This window comes from Haliaeetus albicilla, chromosome 17 (genome assembly GCF_947461875.1).
Source record: "Haliaeetus albicilla chromosome 17, bHalAlb1.1, whole genome shotgun sequence".
NCBI classification, from domain to species: domain Eukaryota; kingdom Metazoa; phylum Chordata; class Aves; order Accipitriformes; family Accipitridae; genus Haliaeetus; species Haliaeetus albicilla.
The window spans coordinates 25,505,200-25,525,662 of record NC_091499.1 but is presented as its reverse complement, the minus strand read 5'-3'; the positions used below and the strand labels follow the sequence as shown (position 1 = coordinate 25,525,662).

Genomic DNA, 20,463 nt, shown 5'->3' with positions numbered 1-20,463 from the left:
TTAGAATAATTATTTTGTATCCAACTTTTCATGGTCTCTGCCTGAAGTTTCACAGTGAAACACCTTACAAGATTAAAGTTTAATCTTCTCGGACACAAACATTCTGGAAATATGCCACTTTGTAGACATGTGTAAACATTGATACTGTGCAGGAGGTCACTTGTGCAACCAAAACTGCTATGACAATATCCCAGAAACTGAGAAATTAATTTAGTCGGTGCACAGCTTAATGTCATGGCTATCCAACACAGGTCTACTCTGAAATATCCATTTCCATGCTCAATGCATCCCTGCACATCTGACTGTCCAATCACTTCTTAAATCTAGTTAAAGAGCAGGTTTTAGCTGCTGCTGACTACTATTAGTTCACACTGCCCAAATAGATCTTTTTTTTTCTCTGATTTGTAATTCTGTTGACGTGACTGACACAGCACAGAATGCAAATTGCAAGCAAATGCCGGGGTTAGAGTTGCACATTATAATCCGTCTAGAGTTAGTGTAAGCAAACCCTTGTTGGCTGGATCTTGCTGTTTGATGATGAGTAAGATGTGTAGGTGGGAGATGGTGTTAATGTTCAGGTTATCAGGTTCCAAGTAGGCTTTGCTGAAATGACTTAATTTGAGCTTAACTGATGTCAAATAAGATTCCACATCTGTATCCTATGAAGTGGGCTTTTCTTCCCCCTCTCCCTGCCACCCCCACCCCCTCCTCATAGCAGAGCAGCTGTGTTGAGAAAAACCGTAACTGTGTGTGGCTGTTGAGCCTTTTGAAGATTAGAACCTCTTAAATACAGGGCTCTTGGATTCTCACAGTTCTGTATTTACCTTTCAGTTAAGGAAATGTATGACTATCAGGGGAGATCTTATCTTCATGTTCCTCAAGATGTTGGAGTTAATCTCCGCTCTACAGTGCCGCCTGAGAAGTGCTATCTTCCAAAGAAACAAATCCATGTGTGGTCTGGACATACAAAGGTAGGAAGTCATGTTTGTGAGCATGCATCATAAAAACCCACTGCACTTTGTGTCTGAAGCTAGTAACTTCTATAACTGAAATATCAGTAGAAGGAAGGAGTATTTTCATCTTTACCACATCATGCATGTAGTTGGTTGGCATTCTGCATACACTTTTTCATTAACATAGTGGCTTCCTGACTTCCTTTAAAGAGACAAATATTATTCAGTGACTTCGGTGGGATTTGGAGTTATTTCCTAAACTACTACATGAATAAGAGTAAGACTAATTCTAGACATCCCTGAAAATGTTTTGGGTTTGGTTTTTGGGTTTTTTAAACAGTAAAAGTACTTAAGGGCTATTTCATATCAAGCTTATGAAAAGTTATGTAGGTTTTGTGATTATAATGCACCAGCATTACAGGTTTCCCAAATACAGCTATTACCTTGAGAGAGTTTTCTTTGATGCTACTTAACATCTACAGTTTCTTCTTGTGCCAGAGCTCATAACTATATACATACCTTTGGTATTAAAAAGTGTTTCACTGATCAGGTTTGTAAAGCTTATACTCAATTTGCTGCTTCTTTTGTCTCTAATTTTCAGTATTGCTTGAGGGAATATGTTGTGCTGCATTGGACAGCACCTTAATGATATCTGAAGAATGGAAGAAAGGAAGACACAGTGAACACTTCTAGCTTTTACCCTTTTTTAGCTGAGTCACAGCTCTAAACTCTTCTTTAGTGATTGCTGCATCAAAGAGCTTGTAGCTGCAACTATCGGTGCTTTCCAGAATAACACGTCCTCCCCAAAGCCCTAGTCACGCCTCTGCCTATTATCCTGTTAGAACGGACTGATGTGTAAAGTAGCTTTTTCCTTCAAACAAGATGAATAACAATATTGATGAGAGAAGCAAAAGAAAAATGGGCTGACAAACCTAGAAAAGCTGGGGGATATAAGTAAATAATAAAGAGGATAAAGCACCCAACTCCAAGTAGGGGTGGGAGGAACTGAATGGTATATGAATAGAGTAATTGGCGTGAAATGGAAAGAAGGGACATCAGACCATGAGTATTTGGTGGTTCTTTGGACTTCCTCTGGAAGGAGTACCTGAAATACAGATAGATGGGAAGATGCTGTGCCCAGGGAGTCTGAGTTCAGTGGGTAGAAGCCACTGGTAATACATGTGAGAAATGGAGCCAGCCAAAAACTTTTTTTGTGGAAAAATTCCTCATCTGCCCCAGTAGAAAAGGCTTGTTATACAGAAACAGTCACTCAAAGCCATAGTTTGTATTTCTTTGCTGTGTTTACCACAGTAATGGTGTGAGTGTTGAAGGAGGGTACATATACAGCTGTTGAAGTGAATCAATTTGTTGCCAATAACAATTGTTCGAAATGCATCACTGTTTCTAAAATGGAATGTGGGTAGGTTATTTCCTTTCAAGATACAGTGTCTGTATGTTTTATGAAGATAAGCTTTAGCTTTTTGCTTAGAAAAGAGGGCAAGTGAACTGAGGAAACATCTAGATGCTCCACTTACTGTTTAATTTTGTCCTTATTTACAGGGTGTCAGTGCAGTTAGATTGTTTCCTCTCTCTGGGCATATACTGTTGTCTTGCTCTATGGATTGCAAAATTAAGGTGAGTTATTTTTCTGTTTTCATGTGTATATTTTATACCATCATTGAATGCAGACAATGCATTTTAGACTACTTAAATATTTTGTACTTCTGCCAAATACTTTTCGTCTGTGTTAGTTTTATTTTTCTCACTTGATTTTTAAATTACAAATTCATTGGAACAAAGATAAAAATAATACACAAGACTGGGTGTTAGAACAGTGTTAATCATTTCATAATAGAAGGTCACAAGTTCCTCAGGTTATTGCCTTTGTTAATTCATTTTCTGTGAAGCCTGGTTTTACTACTAGCAATAGGTTTCTGCTGAAGTGTTTTGCTGTAGCATTTGTGGTCTTGAACTAATCTCATTTTATTCCAGCATACAGCATATTGGGAAGTTGATAATTTTTTCTTTTTTATACTAGAAAAACCCTAGGGCGTTAAAGTTGGAATATGGTATGGAGGTTTTAGTTACTTTAAGGGGGTTTTGCTAACAAGAAGGTGATAGAGCATTCTTGTGAATGTCTGGGTAGACAGTCGTGATTAATCAGTAGATATCATATGTTTGTAATTAATTTCTTAAAAGATGTTGCCATATATGTTTGCGCTTAATTTCAGCATCATTATTGTTTAACAACTGACATCTTTCCTCCTCCTCCTTCTTTATTTTCCAAGCTGTGGGAAGTATATGGTGATCGAAGATGTCTACGAACATTTATTGGTAATAAGTCTTTTTTTTAAAAAAAAACCCTGATGTATATTTAAAACAACTTCATGGAAGGATATGATTTAGGTTAGCTTATTAATTTATCATAGAGAAGACTTGTAGGCATCCAAGGCAAACAGTATTCAGTATGATTTTGGCAATAAGAATTGAAAAAGGTGCAAGTTTTTAGTCAACCTTTGTCATTATTCCAAGCAATTTAATGTTGATGTATAACACCTTACAACCCTTAAAACAAAATATTAGTGTACTGCAGTCATCAATACTTTATGCGAGACTCCTTTCCAAAGGCAAAATTGTGAAAATAAATTGCCCCATCTTCATGTTGAGAACAGCAGCCCTCTGTTTTTATGCAGTGAGGGCATCTCATGGTCTGATGATCCCACCTTAAATAGGTGGTGTCTTCTGTGCTGAGTTTCTAGTGCAAAAGCATGGCAAATTTTTTTTTTTTTTTTTTTGGTTCAGGTGCTGTCTGTTCATGTAACAGGTGATTTTTAAAGCAGATAGCTGAGAGAGAAATACATACTTCTTAGCAGCTTTGAATGCAGAACGAAAGTAGCTGATTCTCCTTTTGAAATGGGAACATTTCTAGAACACTGAGTGAATATATGTTGAGTAACAACAAAGAAGTCTTTTTGCACCTAATATTTCTTATGACAGCAGCGTGATGAAGCTGCTCGCTCAAAAAAGATCCTCTCAATAGACTGCTCTTTCTGAACAGTTTGACTGGTTTTCTCAAAAGGTCCTTATTACCAACCAGATTCACCTGCTATTTTGCTATATTTAAGTTACTGTGCCAATATTTTAACTAAAGAGATCTCCTACAAGTCTGATGCAGTGGACAGATGAAACTATTGGGGTTGAGGGGTAGCAAGGTTAACACCAGATGAAAGCATTCTTAATTTTCTGATCTAATATTTCCCATATTTTGTACCTGTTTTATAATTAGAAATGTTTCTCCTGTAAGTGTATCTCCTGTAGTGTTTGTCTCTCCTCTTCTTCATTAGATGTTGACATTTATTATAGTGTTTTAAACTTTTCTTGCAGCTCTTAACTGTGACCAGAACAATCTTTGAAGCCAATAGTACTTAAAGTTCTGCTTATATATCAATTTATGAAAGATGATTTAACTTGAATAATGTTTAAAAAAAAACATTAATTCTGAGCATGAGTAGATAAAAGTCTATCATTGCATTTTTTTTCTGTCTTATAGGACATAGTAAAGCTGTTCGAGACATCTGTTTTAATAATGCTGGCACTCGGTTTCTTAGTGCTGCATACGACCGCTATCTTAAACTTTGGGACACTGAAACAGGTAGGCTTGTATTTGTAGACACTGTTATTTGGCACTGTGTTTAATTGATAGTAAATGTCAAGATATATTATCAGTTGGGTTGTTTCCAATTATCCTTAATATCATCTGTACTTCAGTGTTTAGGCTTTTATTACAGGATGAATAGTCTTTTTTTCCTAAACATTTTGTTAGCTGTAGTGGTGCAATTGACACTGCTTATATATCTGTATTTCATATACCTTTTTATTTGAGAAGTTTGATAGTTACTTGTAATGTTAGAACAATTTTCAGCAGAAAGTCAAAATTTACCAAATCAGTTAATTGCATGTTTACATTTACAGGCATGAAATTAAGTAATGAAATCACAGTTTTGACCTAAATATGCTTAATTTAGAAGAATTATTTCACTTTATTTTTCGGTTAACTTGAACTTGAAGAGCACTCCAAATAAGAAAAGGTGGTGGAAACTGAGCTACTGGTATAGGGAGCTGGAGGGTAGGTCTAATGCTCTCACAGAACTGCCTGGGAGATTCTGCTCCAAATAGTTTCTTAAGCTAAAAAGATTTTTGTCAATATTCTTTTAAACTTAAGTCCATTCCTAAGATAGGAAGTTTCCATGTTTGAAAAAGACATTAGCTTTCTTGGCTAGCAGTGCCACTAGTCTTATACAGGTGACAGCCAGAAAGGTATAAGTCAAATTCTCCAGTCTTGAGTTTGAACTCAGTTATTTAGACACCTGAAAAACATATTGAGCTTTTGGATTAAAACAAACTCCTGTAAGTTACAGATAACATGCAGTCAAGGTACTTATGGCTGAGGCTATGAGAGGAGGTCAGTGGTTTGTTTTGCAGTTGGATTACTGTTATCCTTTCCTAGACTTAGGATTGAGGAATTCTTGCCTCAGTTTAAGTCTCTTGTAGAGAAGACCTTTGATCCTAAGGAGGTGATGGTTTGCAAAGACAGTGGTCAGCTTGTGATATCCTGACCAGTCCTGATGTCCTTGATATGCCCTGATGACATACAGGGTACTGAGCAGTTATATTGTTTGGAAAGCTGTAGTAAGGTACAGAACAGTTTGTATGTGTATGTGTTCATACAGGTGTGTGCATACAAACGTGAAAGAAGGTCTAATCAAAGAGCAGGGTAAATTCTACCCTCTAATTCTCTCAAGAGCTTTAAAATAAGTATTTTCTGCTGTTAGTAAAGTAAAAGTAAAACAAATAGGTTTTATCACAATCTACAAAGAGCTAATCAGCCCATAGAACTTCCAACCTGATGCACTATGAATGGCTTTTCTGTTGCAGGGCAATGTATTTCAAGATTCACAAACAGGAAGGTTCCTTATTGTGTCAAGTTCAATCCTGACGAAGATAAACAAAATCTCTTTGTTGCAGGAATGTCAGACAAGAAAATTGTGCAGGTATGTCTACTTAATATCTCTTCCTCTAAGAATTCTGATATTTAGTAAAAAACAAGGTCTTATCCTGACTTTTTTATTTGTAGTGGGATATTCGAAGTGGTGAGATTGTGCAGGAATACGATAGGCATTTGGGAGCTGTCAACACCATTGTGTTTGTGGATGAAAATAGAAGGTTTGTGAGTACATCTGATGACAAGAGTTTAAGAGTCTGGGAATGGTAAGTTTAAAAATTTTGAATTTTAACCTAAAGTATATTATGAGCAAACTGCAAAGAGAGTTTATTTTTAAAAGTATACATAGCACATAAGACACTGGAGTGTACTGAGCTCTAGCTAGCTGAGGAAGAGCTAGCTTTAAAACCCTATTCTGGCTTAATGCTTGAGAAGCTTCATAGATTTCCTCTTCCCCCAAAGAAAGCATAAGACAGTCCTGTCAGCCTGAAGCACGCTGCACTCTATTAGTGATCTCTGTTCTCTCTCCTTTCCCTGGGGGTGTATTGGCCCTTAAATTAACCTTTTAAAGAAATGTCTGCTCTGTTACATTAGTGTGTGTCAGTTTTGAATGCTTTGAACTTGGATGTGCATAGTATTATATAGTATTTGGCCCATGTATGAAATAACTGGTTTAGTGTAGCTTCATTTCTGGTTTTCTGGTAGTCTGGGTTTTTTGGCAATCATTGTATTCATACTATGTGTATCAATAGATGACAGAAAAGTGAAAGTCCATCCAAGAAAAACTCATAAGAAACATCATTTTAAATGGCTTCCAATTTTTAACATATCTGGGGAGAAAACAAATCTCTCCTATCTGAAATGTTTTCCACAAGGTTCTAGGTACTAAGATTTTCAGCTTAGGACTTTTAAGATTTCTCTAGAACTTCAAATTTCTTTTTGAAATAATCACTCCCATATCTTTAGGTATCCATTTCCTTTTGCTGTTCACACATGCAAAGCTGTTGCACAATACGGACACTAGTTTGACAGCTCTGTGACTAATCAGTTCCTTCCTAGCTTGCCTTTTTTTTTTTTTTTTTTTAAACCTAGGCAAGAGACTCCAATCTGTGGTATTTGAGTGTTACCCAAGCAGCCAACAAAACCCTCAGCATGTCTGTGATCGGCTGCTATCATTGCCAGTAGCAGCGGTGGTAATGACCAAAGTCTGGGAACCCAGGCTTAGGCTAGACATGCAATGCTGTCACCATATGTCACTCCAAGAGAGCCTCTGTCAGTACTTCATAATTAGACCCATGCATTTACTGAGCTCCTTAAAGAAAAATCTGTACAATATTGTATCTGCTAAGGAATGTCTCCTCTCTGGCAAGTGGGAGGGTGATCTCACTTGCACAAATCTGTTACTTCCTTGAGATTGGATTGCCCTTGTTTTGTGAGCTTTGTGTTGATGGCTGAAATAAATAGCGAAGTGGGTGGATTTAGTCACTCTGTGGGGAAGAGCAGGAAAGGCAAAAAGGTTCTGGCATGGGAACATCGCAACCTGATTGTTCCAGTAGCAGAAGTTTTTTCCTTCTGAAGCAAAAATATGTACTGAGCTTGCTGCACACTGAAGAAAGAGCTCCCTTGGTCAGATAATGGGGAACTCAACTGTAGGCAATATTCTGTAATACAGTCGTTGGCAATTTTTTTTGTTTTATAAAAAGCAAATGTTTTGGTTTTATAAAAAGCAAATATAATGCTGTCTGCCTAGACACGACTCAAAAACCTTTCTCCACAACCTGCCATAATATATGTTAATGGGTCTGTAGGCATGTTCCTTTAATTTCAAGATCCAGATTTTTACAAGGCAATTAAAACTAAGTTAATATATTCACTACAGAAGCTTTTAGAGCTTGAAAACCTCCATGGTAAATTATTTCATGCTGCACCTCAAACCCTTTTCTCCTAAGTTCATAAGGAAAATTATTTGCAACTTAGGGTGATTTGGTTACTGCACCTTTTGGCATGTTTCTTCGTATGTTCTTCAGCACAATATTTCTTCAGTATCCTACAGAAACAAAGCAGAAGTAATTACGACCTGAGTATGGCCTTAAAAGCCAGTAATTAAAGCTGGTCTAATTGCTTAGCTTCAATTGTCTGGAGGAATTTTCTAGTATGTTTTGTAAACACTTTGACTTGGCCAGGGCTGGTAATGGGATGCCATGTCAGACTTCATCACAGTGAGGAACTTCTCCCCTGAGAATTTAAATCTCCTTTCCCCAAGAGTTTATCCCATGCATACATTTCACTGTGCTGTACACTGGGTTGCAGTTGGTTGCTGAAAGTTCAGACTGCAAGTATAGCACAGACTCTTGCAGATTAAATGGTTTCTTTAGGAATCTTAATGGGAGTACTTTAAAATTTGTCTGCTTTCGCATTTCATGTGATTGTGTTACAGCAGGGACATTAAAGTTGGCATGGGTATCATATTCTGTGTTCTTTCTTCTAGAAATGCAAAATGTTATTTAGTTTTTGCCCGTTTCATACGCATCTGGTCCTACTTGGATAAACAGTGAAATGATTTGGGCAATTGGCCTTGGAAGCTTCTATTTCCTTTTACTTTCAAGTCATCTAGCAAAGCAAGAACTATACAGTGGTAGCTTAGTTATTATCCTGAGAGGCTTAAGAGGTTCGTCATCTCTGTAAAGCTATACCCCTCAACTGGCCTTTTCTCTCCATCGTTCCTGGTAAAGATACCATAGTCTCTGGAGACAGCTCTTCATGATGTGTAGATCCCAAAACTGGGTTGGGTTGCATTTGGGGTTTGTGGTTTGGTTCCTCCCACCTCCCCCATACCCCTTCTTTCTTTAAAAGGATTTTTTTTCTCTCCTGGTTGGGGAAGAAGTTGTATTAGAACCCCAGAGTATCACGTTCCTAAATCTTGGCTAGCAGATACTACTTTTGATATTTAAAACTTTTCAGCCTTAGAAATGCTATGAAGTGGGGAAAGGACTTGAAGATCTTTACATTTAAAAATTTGAACAAACAATATATCACATGAGTGTTGAGGTCAGGCAACCATGACAGCATCTTTTAAAGTTTTTTTGGTTTTTTAGGGGAGCAGGCTGACATTACTAATTTAGCAATTTGACTGGAAGCAAATGTGAAACATAAATGTATCTCTATTTTGCCTAGTAGTTTAATGCAGCGTATCCTGCAGCTGTCCTAAGCGTGTCTGGTAGGTTTCAACATAAAGCAGAGCTGTCTTGAATAAATTCCAGTAGATGAGCCTGCCTTCATTTGTAAAGGGAGAGAAGGCAGGACAACCTGCGCTGCATTTAAATTTCTTACTGCAGTACAATTCAGCATTGGAGATGCATCTTCTGTGGTGAGACTGTTTTTTTTAATGGGGCTTCCAGTGGGATTGCTTTTATCTGGCACTGAGGACTCCAGATGACTGGTGGGCTCAGGCAGTGTTGGATGGTGGGAGCTGATCAGGATCTGGCCTTACTGCAGCAACGACCTTGGGTCCTGTTGCAGGTGGGGTTTGAAGCTGTTTGGGTACTGATGCAAAGGACAGGATGGGGCACAGGGGGGCTGCACCTCCTGTGCTGTCATGTTGGTCAGCCTCAGAGATTATGTGGGCTTTTTGTTGCTATTCCTTTACAGATTTACTGTCCGACAGTAGTCTTAGGTCTGCCTGCTTGGGAGCCAGTTATTCCTGTGCATGCTGGTATCCACAGTGTATTAAGTAGGTTGCCCTTCTTGCTGAGGGGTAAATGATTTTAACGTTTATCTCACAGGAGCGTTTGTGTTGCTTCCTGACAACAGAGCAGCTTCTCACCCTGCTGCCCATGTGCATGTTGCTTAACACAAGATGACGGGAAATAACTTACAATTCTATTTTATTGTAGAGTAATTACCTTGCTAATGTCAACAGCATTGCCATCCAGCAAGGCTCGGTCAGCTAGTACAAGGCAGCCACCCACGCTCTCTGTTCCAATAGTGTCTCAGCAGCCCTTCTCGTGTGTGAATTAGACAATGAAGTCATAACCATCCCCTTTGTATTAATTAATGTTGCTACAGAACATTTTGCATGTGTTTTCTGCTGAATACATTAATCAAATCTATTTTCTGCTGGAAATTTCTTTTGCTTAATGAGAAAGACGTGCATGCCTTCCCTTTTTACCAGTCATCTAGTGTAGGGTATGAAGAATACTGTGAATATGCACGGACCGTTAGTAATTCAATTTATATAGTCAAAACCAAATGACAGTTCTGTTGAGTAAGGATTAGACTGTACTTGGTTGTTCCCTAGGCCTTTGTACAGGACAGTGTATGTTCTTAAAATACACTGGCACATTCCTGTATGCAGTTGAGACCAGCGAGTTCACAGTTCAGTTCAACTGTGGACATTTGGAATTGGTTGGCATCCCATTTGGGGAAATCAGGAGGAAAAGGGCATTGTTAGAGAGATGAGAGAGAGACTCCTGTTTTCCTTTCCTTTATTTAAAAAAAAAAAAAAAAAAAGCAGAAATATTCTAGTTAAAACTCAAGTCAGTAAGACATTCGAATAAGATATTTGCATGTATCAGTCTATTCTTGGTACCTATATAAGAATTTGTAAAAGCTGCCATTAAACTGGAGGCAATAGTGTATCTTTTGTTACAGTTTTACTCTTAACAGTTGGAATTATAATCCTGCTTTAGACTCTAGGCCATTTGATTGGGGTAAATTCACTCTATCAGAGGTTATCCTGTAGATGGCTCCACAGCTGGAGCTCTCTAGGTGGGCATTCACAATATTTTTGAGCTTTTGCACATTCTTCCTTTGGACACCACCATACACTCTCCATGGTTCAGTGGCTGAGTACATCAGCTGACTGGAGGCAACCCTTTGGAACATCTCCATGTCTTCAGAAAACACATACTTCTTCCTTTTGCAGGGACATTCCTGTAGACTTCAAGTACATAGCTGAGCCAAGTATGCATTCGATGCCAGCCGTGACTTTGTCTCCAAATGGTAGGTTAACACTTTACTGCCTTCTTAGGCCTAGTTTACATAGGCATGTCTTACTGATTATATCTCTGTAATGTTGCCATGTTGCATCCGCCTGTCACCCCATGCTACCCCTCCCCCCAAATCAGTGTGTTTATCAGTTTATTCCAAGATTTGGCTGGATCTGGTTTTGATTTAAGAGTCTTAAGAAGAACAAGTATGTCAAAATGAGGGGTTATATCAGGATACGTGTATCAATTTAAATTTAGACCTTCATCCAGACAGGGCAAAAGGACTCTTTCTTTTTACAGAGCTACGATGTGCTCTTTGCTGTATTTAAAATATTAAGACAAACAATGGTGGGAACTGACAATGGCTGCAAAGTACTAAGCAAGTTCAGCAGTCCTTGTGGTGCCACTGTTAAAGCAGAAACTGATGTTGTACGTGATCCTGTTAATGCTGTTCCTTTCTGTTCCAAATATAGCCCAAATAACTCTTGCATAAGAGAAATCCCAAATTATCTCAGTGTTTCTGTATGTTAATGTTTCACTGGTGTTCATGTTCTTCAATTAGAATCAAACTGAAGGAGGATAAAGGTTTAGTGCCTCCAGTAATCAGTGAAAATCCTTCTAACAGGTCAAAATCTCTGTTATCTCTTTTGGCCAAAATTAAATAGCTTTAGTGTCAATATTATTGAAGTGTTGCCAGATTTACAGTTAACAGTCTCATTATGCTGAGTAGTGGTAGATCACCTTGTTGCACAGCTAACATTTTAAGCCAGCTATCAGCATCAAATTGTATTTGCTTTGCAGTATAAATATTTTATTCTTAACAATAGAAGTGGGTTTCTAAAATAAAAGGGAAGGTTCTGGAAAAAGACATTTAAAAATGTTAGCTTCCCATGCTGGCCTTTTTCAACCCCTGTTTCTGAAATTGCACAACTTGCTGTATTCCCATCCAGTTTTTCAGTTCATCTCATTCTTCCATATTGAAATACTGGATTTCTCATTCTTTTTCCAGTTCTGGCTGGCCAGCATTTGAGTGTTTGATTTCTGAGATGAGACAGTAAATGATGTTAGGAATGAAGTAATCATCTTTTCAGCTCAAGACATCACCTGTCACATTAACTAACATTATCTCGACGTGCAGTCATCCAATATTACACAAAACAAGTTCTTTCGGAATAGTAATGCTACAGATTGTACCAGAAACATCATGCATCATTTTGGAGTTAAATGAGTCCTTTAAAGAAAAGTAAATTGAGAGTTTTACAGATCTGGAACTTTTCTGCTTAGGGGCACCGATTTATGAATCTCATCAATTAAATTTTTCCTCCTGAGTGATGCAGGAGACAGACCTTTTAAAAAGTAGAAGAGGAGAGTAACATGCTTGGGGTATACACTTGATTTGTTTCTTTGAGAGGCTGAAGAAAATCCTCAAATTCCAAGCTAGTAGCTGGAAGTGTGCCAGATTTACAGTCAAGTCAGCACATTTTATGTTATCACTGTTTGTGTGAAACACTGGAAAGACAGTGACAGTATGCAGGGTTCAGGACAGAAGTGTCTCTTCTATGGTGTTCTGTAGCACATCATCTTCACTGGATTCTCAGGCAGGAGTTAATGCACTGCCAAGATGCAAAATGAGGTAGAGTTAAGATTAGAAAAGCCTGGGGTTTTTTCTTTCACTAAAGTATCTATTAAATTGCATTCCATTAGGGCAGAGAATACTAAATAGTTGGAAAAACATAAGGATTTTCAGACTCCTCTTACCTTAGACCTGTTTTTCCCATAACGAAAATAAGAGGTGACCATCTTAGAGTACCCACAAAACAGGTAATCAAAATAGATTGCAGCTAGATGGGTTTTTTTTCCCCTCATCTGAATTACTTGATTGTGTGCACCAGCAAGCTTACTCAGTAGCTTAAAAACTTACCAGTGAGTCAGTGGGGTTGATGGAGCACATTTTTGTAACAGGCAGAGCTTTTCTAGAGTCCTGAGTGCATTTTGTAGTAATAGGCATCCCAAATCCTGTCAAACGTAAGGTTTTGCCTCTTGGCAGTTGTACCAGGCAGAAGCAATATCAGCTGCTACCTAGAACCCTGATACATAATGAAAATCTGGATTAAGATAGTGCAAGAAAAGTTATAAAAATATCTTAACTGGAATGTTTTAAGTCTGTTTTTTCAGGTGCAGCACTCTGATACCACCTTTATTTATTGCACTTGTAGGGAAATGGTTGGCTTGCCAGTCGATGGATAACCAAATTCTGATTTTTGGAGCTCAGAACAGATTCAGATTAAACAAAAAGAAAATTTTCAAAGGTCACATGGTAGCTGGCTACGCTTGTCAAGTGGATTTTTCACCTGACATGAGGTAAGTTTTTGTGTGAATGAGCTTCATCCTAAAACTTGCTGGCACAGATGCTAAATTTCTTTTTGAATCCTCTGCAACATTCATTGATGCACAACCATCCTATTAACTCAGCATCAGAGCTCTCTAGCCAAGCAGCAGAACGGAAAGTTTACTCTTGTCATTTGATAGGACTAAGCTATACTCAGTGGTTGCTCTGAGCAATATTTAGAAAACAGTCCATGTAGTCCAGATTCCCCATTCTGCAAAGATTATTTACACTGCTGTTGAACCATCCAGAGACTCCCCTTGTTTTAGCCGGCCCTGGTACAGCGCAGGAGGCTTCCACTTCTGACTTGCATCTGGCTGGTTTTGTGCATGGTCTGCAGTACAGGGTCTGTTCCCACAATATGCACTTGTCCAGAATACCTGGGATTCAGACTTGACAGGTTTTCCCAATATGCAGGTCTGGTGTGGGTGTCCTAATTTATTTTTTCAGAGAACCATCTTTTTCATCTAATTTGCTTAGTAATGTGCCCATACATTTACCACTGTTCGTACACAAGTTATTCATTACTATAAAAACCGGAGAATAACGTCAGCAAAACTGGAGGAAAAAGTGGAGAGAAGTGTCTATAAATTTTAGAGAAACTTCTGGCACTTTCTCTTTTGCTGATGTATTCTCTTTAGTTCCAGTAACACAGTGTATGGTATAATCACATTGCTTAGCACATTTACCTCGCAGTTGATGAATCACCTTCTGCAGGACTTGCGTGCTTTAGAGCACAGAATGAATGCTAATTCTTTGGTAGGTATGTTTGCAGATTGTCAGACAGGCAGCTCACTGGGTGAAGCTCTTTTCCATTGCTCAATGTAGAAGTATTATAATACAAGCAGTCTTCACACATGATACAGCTTTTATTTTAATCCTCTTAATATAGCTATGTGATATCTGGAGATGCAGATGGAAAACTTAACATCTGGGACTGGAAGACAACAAAACTCTACAGCAGATTAAAAGCGCATGATAAAGTCTGTATCGGTGCAGTGTGGCATCCACACGAAACATCTAAAGTCATTACGTGTGGCTGGGATGGTCTTATTAAACTATGGGACTAAAGAGGATGCTACAAAGATCAAAAGATGCAAGTCCTGCATACACCTGAGACTAGAGTGAATTCTGCTGTAAGAATGGGTAGACATTTGTAATACTGCAGTTCTCAGCTAGCTGTATATATGCAATAAAAAATGGGAAATCTTCAGAAGATACAACTGAAAGGATAGAGTTCTAAATATGACCTCTGAGTATGAGAAGCTGAGGTCATCTGAAGCATGCAGAATCAAGTGTTAATTTGTCATGTCACTGTTTGTGTGAAACACTCTTGTAAAATAAAAAAAATTTTAAGAAAAACTATTTTTGTGGTTCTGGCTGTCAGAGATGTGGGGAATGAAAGAAGAAAACCAGCAATCGCGTAACTCTCTTCCTAAGAAGAAATCTTTGATATCTACTGCAATAGAGCTGAAAAACATACATTTGTTTACCTGGTTTTAGGTGGTATTTTGTTGTCCCCAAAATACTTCTACATTTGTAGAACACAAACCCACTTGCTAAGATCTGTTAATTCACAGTAGAAATGAACTAATTGGAAGCTAGCAGTTGTCAGATAAACTGTGTCAACCGAAGACTGTATTCATAAACTCTGGGGTTCTGTCTGTATTTAACAATAGCATCATGCTGATTACTGAGTTTCATCTTTGCAAGTAGTCCTCAATTTCAAGATTTTGCTTGCAATAGTTGTGTGTTAAATGTTGGGTTTTTTTCTCTTCCCATATGCTGTTATGTTCCAATAAGCATGACATATTTAAAAAAGAAGTGAATGTGTCTTGTTCAGTTTGGAATACATTGTATTATAAGCCCCATAAAGGTTTTGACAATTTAATGTATATACGTCACACTTTTTCTCTTTAAAGAACTTATTTTTAATAAATCTTTTTATAAAATGTCTCCTTATCTTCATTCAATTCTTGTGTCTAGCAGCATCCATATAAAATATTCCTTACCATTTGGTATTTTAATTTGCAGTTGTACCAGCATTCAGATAAACTCATTCTCTTGCATTAGTTTTGTATGAACAGCACAAGTTGGAAGCAGAAGAAAAGCCTTTCAACTCCCTATCTGCTCTCTTTTTGAGCACGTAATGGAAAAAAAATATGGGATGAATTTATCCCATTGATCAGTCTTTAATTAGTTTTGAATTACACTATGTTGTTTACTATAAATGCAATCACTGCTTATCAATTATAAACAATAGCAGAAGAGTAATTGCCTTAATTTGACAGCAGGATAGAAGATAAGGCAGTTCCGTAGATGAGATGCAAAGAATCTCAAATTGTGTAGACAGAAGGAAACGAGTTGGTTGTTCTGTGGGTTTTTGGTTTGGTTTTGGTTTTTTTGATTGATTAACAAGACAATTCTGTTCTTTCGAAGTGTACTCGCTGAAGTTAGGCCCTTGTGAGTGAGCATGGAGCTTACATGTTTTTAGACCAACTGTCTGAAGCTCAGCTTGAGCATCTTTCCACTGTCCGTCCATGCTGTCACATAACTGCACCAAGTTTACATGTTTCTGTTTACTTTCCCTTCTTGGTAGCCTTGTGTACCTGAAAAACCCCACAGACTGTTTTCACAAGCGCTGTACTGGTGGTAACTGGGTATTGCCTAGCCTTGCACCCGTGCAAGTACTGAGACAGGGAATGTTAGAGCCCAGAGACAGAGGAAAGCGCCGGTCCCGTGTGTCCCGAGGACTGTGCCCTCGGCAGGGAGAGGAGGCTGTTCCTCTTCGGAGGCTCTTCAGGGCGCGGGTGGGAGTGAGCTGCTGCCACGTCGCAGAGGGTGAATTTCCAACGTGGTTTTCTTCGCAGGGAGGACTCGACTCCTGAGCTGAGAGTTGAGCTCTGGTGTGCGCTCTGCCCCTGGTGCTGCTTCAGGAGAAAGTGGGCTGAAATAATTTAGAACTGCTTTCTTCCTTCAGATACATTAACTAAATGGATATGTGGCCATGTGCCCTGACCATGAGCCCCTTGTAAGTATAGGGAAGTGGGGAGGAGAGGAGGAATAGAGCGGATACAAAAACTTCTCGCAGGAATGTATATTAGCTTTCATATGAGAAACACCTTTCCCAAATGCTTAAAAGCTTTTAAATCATAATACACAAAATGCTTGGCTCTGTGGTTGGTACTGTGTTTTTCCACATCACCTACCAGGCAGAACTTTATAAATATATATATAGTATATACAAAGTATAAAAATAAGTGTATAAACTTTTGTAGTAATATACTAGGTGTTGTCTTTGGGGAACAAAAATAAGAAATGTTGACTCAATAAATTCTGCTGGAGTTGATGAATTGGGATTAAATGTTCACAACAAGCCCAGAACCAAATTTCCCTTAGAAACTTTCAGATAAAATCCTTTGTCCCTCTCAGTTGGTCACCGTGTTAATCTTTTGTGGAATTTCTCACATCTGCATTGAAGCCTGCAGGGGGAATTTTTATGAGGATAATTTCCTCTTGTCGGCTCGAGAGTCGCAAACTCCAAAGCTCACGATGTCAGCTAGTTTGCTGTGCACAAGGATAGACAGCGCGTGTCTGTGCGAGTCTAGACTTGTCTCTGCAGCAGCCACCTGGGAAAAGATTTCTTCCTGGGCTAATTAACTCGAATCATGTCCTCCTCTTATCTTCCCAATTTCATGTTTTGCCAGAAATTGGCCTGTTACAGATGTTGGTCAGAACAAGTCTAGACTGAGACCCCTAGGCTGAACTCAGTGTGTGAGCAGACAGAGCCAGGGGAAGAAGCAGCGCTGGGGGGAAAGGGAAGAGTGTATTTCGAGTTCCCCCAATTTTTTCTTCTCTAACCTTAGGCAGAGAACGCAACAAAGTGATTCGAGCTGAAAGGAGCTTCTTGGGAGGGCTGGAGGCAAGGGTGCTACACTGCCGGGAAGGGATACATGCAAGCTGGAGTGCTGGGCTGCTCTCACAGCATCATCATTTTGTTCCCCTTGATCATGCATCTGTAACTTTCAGAAATGATGTGCCAATATGTTGACACTTTTATTAATACCAATTACTTTTACAGCGGAAGTTTTACAGATAAGTGAACTATATCTCCATCATTCTTGGAGTTCTGCCTGGGAAACTTGATAGTTCCTTTGGCCTTGTGCCATCTTTTTCTTGGACTTTTTTCATATGCAAGAGGGGGAAATATCCCACATATCCTCATGCAACTTGCTGGTAAGAAGGCTGTCTTTCTTAAAGCAGATGGTCTTAGCATCTGTCTTGCTCAGAGTTTATAATTGTCCCCAGTAAGATGGTGCTGCTCAGTCTTCGCCCTCATTACGAGGAACAAATATCTAAATTACTGTACATCCAGAAAAGTCCAAGATTGTCTTGTAAAAAAGCCAATTTCTAGCAACAGGCAGATGTTCAATATACTGTTTAACGCTGTGGTCCTTAAGGGCTGATTTAAACAGTCAGCCTTGCAGCTCTGGCAGCCCAATAACACAATGTACTTTCCTTCTTTCTACCAGCTGGTCATTACAAAATCCTGCTCCTGTTTGCTAGGAAGACTCCATATGACAAGCAGCCTGCACGAGGGGGAACACGTGGCGGGGGGGAGTTTTGCTTGGAAGACTTTAAACAGTTGAACCTATACACCAGAAAAACCAGTTGCCAGGGAGGTTGTTCCTCTGGACACTGCTTAAGGACTTGCTGCTGTAGGTTGGCTTCACTAGCATACACTCAAAATTAAATCTCATATCTTGCAGTAAAATGTGTCTTTTCTGTCAGGCTTGCTGATAAAAAAAAAAAAAAAAAACCCCAGATACACCATGGCTGTCTTGCAGGGCTCAGAGAAAACTGCGTGTGGCAGGATTATGTTTACAGAAGCTCCTTGCAAGTTTAAAGTTTTTAGAAACAAGTTGCAGTGACTTTCAATGGGGCATGGACCTCTAAATTCACCAGGTACACTGGAAGTTTGACCTCAGACCCGTTTGTTATCTTGTTGTGTGATAGAACATTTAAACTGTGTTAAATGCTAAAGCACCGAGCCTTTCTGAGTCTCCTTTTAACCTTCTGCGCTTCATGCCACTGGGAGACTGCTAAAATGAAATGTTATTGCAGATGCGTTGGGTCTGTTGTTCAGAATAACAGGTTCTCGTTAGGCCTTGGGGTTTTTTGGGTTGGTCTGAAAGATGACAAGACTAACTGAGCCTGTTTCTCCTCTGATTTGGGAAAGGAAGACAGCACAAATCCTCTAGGGAGCCATTTCAGTAATAGGAACTTTACGGAGCTTCACGACCACTGACAGTTACCTGGACGCGGTTCTGCGAGCTGCACATCTGTCCCGTTCTCTGTCCAGTTCTCCCAGCATAACTGCCCTGTGGTTGGTGTCTTGCTCTAACTCCCCAGCTAGACTCTTCAATCGTGGAATAAGGCTTTCTTTTCAGTGGAGTTTAAACTCTTGCAAAGCAACATTTAAAAAAAAAAAAAAAGCAAAAATGCCCTGTCCTGGAAGAGCTGTAACAATTTAAGTTCCTACCTTAGCTTGCACCAGGCTGATTTCCCCATGCAGCTGTGACTGTGCTCGCCCAGGCTAGTTGTTTATATTTTGCTTCTCCAACCTTATACAATCTTGCTGCTTCAGGTCCTCCGTATATATTCTGTAAAACGTAATCCCTTCCAGTATTCCTTGCTCAGGAGATGAAGAGGGAAGTCAGACTCTGAATAAGTCAGTTGTCAGGCCAGACATCTACAGGAAAAAGAAGGCCCATTCCCTTGAGTTTTCAAAACCACACTGAGTTTTGTCAGAACAGTTTCTCTGCAACAAGCTCCTCTCTTTCTCTGCCCCGGTGCCGACCCTTTGGGAGTACCTTGGGGCAAGGGGGCGAGTTGGTTTTCTTTGCTTTTTGTCATTGTTCCTCCAATATTAAAAGAGCGGAATAACATTATGGAATATTTCTTCAGACGCTGGATTCTCCTATTTCTTGGAGCAATTTTCCTTCCCTTCGTAAACAAGAAGTGAGAAGGCATTTCGGGACCCATCCTGCCTGGCAGGTCAGTTTGGGGGGTCCGCGTGGGGTTGTCCGGTGAGGTCCCAGCCCCTGCGCCGCGGCTGCTCCTGGCTGGTGTCGGTGGAGAGATGCGGCTGCTGCTGCTGCGTTAGGGGTCTGACACGGGTCGGGCAGCCGTCCCCACCTCCCTGCCAGGGTGGTGGCACCACTCGAGATATCTGAAGGTGGATGCAAGAGTGGGATTCACATTGTTCGGGTTGGATTCAGAAATGGAATTTCAAGTACGGGGTGGGGGGAATACCAGCTGAGGCACAGGAGCACTTTAATTACTTGCAGAAGTTTTGTACGGTGTACACCACTGCACTTTCTTTCAGGAAACTGCTGAAAAACAGACAAGTATGGTAGTAATCCACCAAAAAGAGCAGGGACATTGATTGGTATTCATGTTTGAGTTGTCGTTTCTAGGCAGCTCAAAGCAAGCTCCTGTTTTCCCCTTGTGTAAGGTCCTGCCCATCAGGACAAGGGCCATAGCACAGGCTGTCTCTGCAAAGGTCGCTTTCTGAACCAGCTGAAACTCTTTACAACAGGCAGGTCAAACTGTGAACAGGGACTTCTATTTAAGGGAAAAGATGCATTCCTTATCACAGGTGATTCCCTTCAAGTGCCAGGCTTGCTCTGCTCAGGCTGCCCCTGAAAGCCAGTGGAGGGAGGCAAGTATAAATACGTCTCTGAATGTAGGTCAGCTCTGAACTTCCACCGGCACTAAACCAGGTCTCTACTGACTGCAATTAAATGTCACATTGTGTTAACAAGCAGGAAGAAGTCAAGAGTGATTTCCTACTGAATAACCCTGAGGATCCTTTCAAGCGCAAGGGAGCGGCTAATGAAGCTCATGAAATCAAAGTTTTTGAATGAACCAGATGGTCTCAGCTGTTGAATAATTCACCAGAGAGAATGAGTGTTATTTCTTCAGGTGTGCTACCGGGTGATACGTCTTCTTGGCATCTGCCAAGAAAGGCCAGACATATGTTCCCTTCACGCTTTCTTTGATCTTTCACAGCTGAGAGGCGCTTGTGAAGAACAACCCTTCAGAAGTCACCGATGGCATCAAAGCCTGGGG

The 20,463-nt window shown here is 39.7% G+C and overlaps 1 protein-coding gene across 1 annotated transcript in view; it reads left to right on the top strand.

Moving 5' to 3' along the window:
- The window catches only part of CDC40 (cell division cycle 40), a 43,367-nt gene extending 28,082 nt beyond the window's left edge, over window positions 1–15,285 (top strand). Inside the window, exons 7-15 of the mRNA XM_069805091.1 lie at window positions 832–971; window positions 2,514–2,588; window positions 3,242–3,287; window positions 4,504–4,605; window positions 5,889–6,004; window positions 6,088–6,221; window positions 10,880–10,956; window positions 13,160–13,304; window positions 14,222–15,285. Coding sequence (XP_069661192.1) covers window positions 832–971; window positions 2,514–2,588; window positions 3,242–3,287; window positions 4,504–4,605; window positions 5,889–6,004; window positions 6,088–6,221; window positions 10,880–10,956; window positions 13,160–13,304; window positions 14,222–14,399 — 1,013 coding nt within the window. The 3' untranslated portion in view covers window positions 14,400–15,285. The remainder of the gene's footprint in view (window positions 1–831; window positions 972–2,513; window positions 2,589–3,241; window positions 3,288–4,503; window positions 4,606–5,888; window positions 6,005–6,087; window positions 6,222–10,879; window positions 10,957–13,159; window positions 13,305–14,221) is intronic.
- The last annotated feature ends 5,178 nt before the right edge of the window (window positions 15,286–20,463 follow it).